Raw genomic sequence first — 4,094 nt, forward strand, 5'->3', positions numbered from 1 at the left:
TCTGAAAGAAGAGCTGCAGACCCGCGGGAGGAGCTAGAGGCCGGCCAGCTGTCCGCGCGCGGAGCCCTCTGCTCTCAGTCACACAGACCGCTGCAGCAACAATGGCAGAGAAAACACAGCTGGAAGATAGTTAAAATGTTCGTACTGCTGTTATTCTGTCATCACATTTGGGCAGTTTAAATTAAATGAAGAGACGTCTGGCTCGTGATGAACAGAAAATTATGAAAACTTAAAATAAACAATAAATAAATAAATATATTTTGGAGCTCTGCAGGCGGCCTCTGTGCTTGGGGTATTGCGCAAATATATATATATATATATACACACACGCACTATGAACAAAAACAAACAGATTGAGACAATAGTGCAGGAGTGCAATGAGCAGAGTGAAAAGGATGCAGGGGGAAAATTATTATTGTTATTATTATGTACATTTCGGCGGTGGCTGTGATACAGGTGCACATACACATACATGCATGTATAGTTTATGGGCAGCTCTGAAATGTTAAGATGCGGTTATTTCCAGTGGTGGACAGTAACTTAAGTAGGCCTACTGTACTGAAGTACAAATTAGACGTAGCCTATTTGTACTTTACTTGAGTGTTTTCTTTTCATGCCACTTTCTCTGTTTATGTTCACTGTTTATGTTTTTGTATATTAATATAATATTGGCATTAAATAATTTCTGACTATTTCACAGTACTGGTATCCTGCTGTTTGTGTTAAATTGTATTGGGACTGACACTAACTGGATATGGCACGATCCCACCTAAAATATTTTTCACCAGCCGCCACTGATTGGAGGGTTTAACGGCCCACACTCCGCCCTAATTGGTTTCGGATGGCATAAATACCGAGGGCTGAAAGAGGAGCTAGAAAAAATGTGGAAAGTAAGAGCAACAGTGGTGCCAGTGGTGATCGGAGCACTGGGGGCTGTGACCCCCAAACTGGGAGAGTGGCTACAGCAGATTCCAGGTAAAACATCAGAGTCTCTGTCCAGAAGAGTGCAGTCCTAGGAACAGCTAAGATACTGCGCAGAACCCTCAAACTCCCGGGGACCCGAGCTTGAGGATGACACATACCAGCCCGCAAGGGGTGAGAGGGGGATTTTCTATTTTCTATTTATATAAAGACACACATTATAGCAGTGTTCATGTTATTGTGTCCACCTTCTGTGGCCCTCTCTCAATAAACAAATGTTTGACTCAACATGACATTCCACTGGTGAGAGATTACCACTGTTAATTATCATATGGGCAGTCTGTTGTGAACAAAACCTAAAGAGCAGGAAGAAGAACTCAGTTTGGTTTCAGTTTAACCAGCTGCTGCGCCTCAGTCTGTAATGGCTGCTTTAACATCAGCTCCACTTGTGGTTTTGTTCGCATGTTCATGGATCTTTGTTCTGTGTCAAGGTAAGAGTGTGTGTGTGTGTGTGTGTGTGTGTGTGTGTGTGAGTGTGTGTGTGTGTTGTTATGCTTTACACTACTTTTGTTTTTCTGCTGCTGAAATGTTTGTCTGTGTTAGTGAATTATAAAGAAAAGTAAAAACCACTTAATTGCAGGTTAAAATGTGTTGTAACAAGCGTTACTGAGAGTGTAACGGGTATAATACTACAGATTTTCTTTTAGTAATGTGTTACATTACTGAAATCTCATTACTTTTGTAACGCGTCACTCCTAACACTGAGTATAAAGTTTTAAAACCTGGATATCAGAAGATTATTGCAGACAGAGTTACAGGTGAAGGCAGCACAGACAGACAGCAGTCTGGAGCCTAAAGCACTAAAAACTGGAAACTGCTGAGTTTTAACTTTCAACTGTGACTTTATGCCAGTGAAAATAATATATTACTACATGTTAAAATTTGTACATTTACAATCAATACAATTACTTAATTTTGAGTACAACATTATGATAGATAGCAGATTTGATGCACTCACTGACAGCAGTACATATACAAAAGTAATGTGACTGTTTGGTGCTTGAGTTCACCACCTAAAGACAGACTGAAAACCTACTTCAGTTGTTTTGACAGAAGATTTTGTGAGTAGTGCATTTGCCCAGACCACAGACATTTTGATCTTTGCTCTCTAACTTTTAACTTACGAACCACCAACACTTGAAATTCTAGCAATTTTTCATTTGACCACGCTATTAATTTATGTGCTATGTGCTCACTTGTTTTCATTTTTTGTATGTATTTTAGTAGTCTCTCAATTTACTAATTATTAATTTAATTCTACGTTGAATTCAGAGACAGCATGAGAAAATACTCCGTACTTGTATAGCGCCTTTCTAGTCTTTTCAACCACTCAGAGCCACTACATCAATGGTGCATTCACTTCACTATCTTCCCCAAGGACACTTCGACATGCAGCCTGAAGGAGTAAAGTAACATGATATAATTCAAGTATCTTCACATAGAGATGTGGAGACACGAAGTTGATCTCAAAAAAACTAGTCATAGGCAATGCTTCAGCTTTAATATGACAAACTGATATACTGTGGCCATAAATACAAACATGTATGGTGTAATTGTGGATTCATATAACCTGATGCAAAGGGGGAACTCACATATCTGTCGACACAGAACCACAGAGACGTGGCAGTCAGGAAACTTTTAAGTTAGAGTAAAATGTTAATGATGCTAATCCCCGACATTGTGAGTAGAAAGCCATCATAGACTAACAGATAATATTAAGTACCATCAGTCATTTATATAATTTCAATTAAAATTAGCAAACATGTTACTGACAATGAGTTTTGTGTCGGCTACAACAAAATGGGGAACCATCCTTAGTCAAAATATCATACACACTATAATTCTTCACATAAAGAAGACATCTTGAAGAATTCAGAAATGTATCATATGTTGGGTTACTTTAAAAGTTTATTTCAAAAATGAGATCACAATAAATTCCAAAAACTGTCCCAATATAACTGAATCCACTCTGCGTACATATCTCAACAACAAAAATTTCCCACTATTTATTATTTTAAAGAAAACCTTGGACCCATGCTCCCTCCAGCCTCCCAAGGGTCCACTTAATTTCTACATTGTCCTACATTTTTATATTGGACTTTCTTGTTTGGATAAAAAAGGTCACAATCCCTGAGCTACCCCCTCCAATACCATGAATAAACTAACAGATATCAGAAATGAAAACAGACGTGACAATGGACCTCATAATTGTTGACGATTTGTAGTACTGAAGTTTTTTAAAGAAAAGGTGAGAAGTTGATCAACAGGTAGATGATTGAAATATTACCTTTGATTATGTTAATAAAATTTATAAATATATATAAACAAAAGATGTTTGAACAACAGGAAACATTACAAGTCCTGACTGGAGGCTTTTCTCTTTCTGCTCAGAGACACAGGAGCTGAAGGTGAAGGCTGGAGAGGACGGCACTCTTCAGTGTCAGGGTCACAGATGTGCTACCATCACAGTGATAAAGTGGAACAGACCTGACCTGAAGTCAGATGATATTTATGTCTTCTTCTTCAGAGACGACCGCTCATATGAAAACTACCAGCATGAATCTTATCGTGGTCGAGTGGAGCTGAGAGATCCAGAGATGAAGGACGGAGACGCTTCTGTTATTCTGAAGAACGTCAACATCAACGACACTGGAACATACGAGTGTCGTGTTAAAGAGGGAAACAAGACAGGGAAAGCTAAACTCATCAGCAACATCAGTCTGACAGTGACAGAGCCAGGTGAGTGTGTAGAGCTCAGAGTGTCTCTTTGTCTCTCAGGTGAACGTGTAGAGCTCAGAGTGTCTCTTTGTCTCTCAGGTGAACGTGTAGAGCTCAGAGTGTCTCTTTGTCTCTCAGGGAAACGTGTAGAGCTCAGAGTGTCTCTTTGTCTCTCAGGTGAGCGTGTAGAGCTCAGAGTGTCTCTTTGTCTCTCAGGGAAACGTGTAGAGCTCAGAGTGTCTCTTTGTCTCTCAGGTGAACGTGTAGAGCTCAGAGTGTCTCTTTGTCTCTCAGGGAAACGTGTAGAGCTCAGAGTGTCTCTTTGTCTCTCAGGTGAGCGTGTAGAGCTCAGAGTGTCTCTTTGTCTCTCAGGTGAGCGCGTAGAGCTCAGAGTG

At 39.9% G+C, this 4,094-nt stretch overlaps 1 protein-coding gene across 1 annotated transcript in view; it reads left to right on the top strand.

Moving 5' to 3' along the window:
- The first annotated feature begins 1,342 nt into the window (after positions 1 to 1,342).
- LOC123979970 (V-set domain containing T-cell activation inhibitor 1-like) overlaps positions 1,343 to 4,094 on the top strand; it is a 4,591-nt gene continuing 1,839 nt past the window's right edge. The window contains exons 1-2 of the mRNA XM_046064082.1: positions 1,343 to 1,412; positions 3,373 to 3,720. Of these exons, the coding sequence (XP_045920038.1) occupies positions 1,343 to 1,412; positions 3,373 to 3,720 (418 nt within the window). The remainder of the gene's footprint in view (positions 1,413 to 3,372; positions 3,721 to 4,094) is intronic.

Source organism: Micropterus dolomieu, linkage group LG12 (assembly GCF_021292245.1).
Source record: "Micropterus dolomieu isolate WLL.071019.BEF.003 ecotype Adirondacks linkage group LG12, ASM2129224v1, whole genome shotgun sequence".
NCBI lineage: Eukaryota > Metazoa > Chordata > Actinopteri > Centrarchiformes > Centrarchidae > Micropterus > Micropterus dolomieu.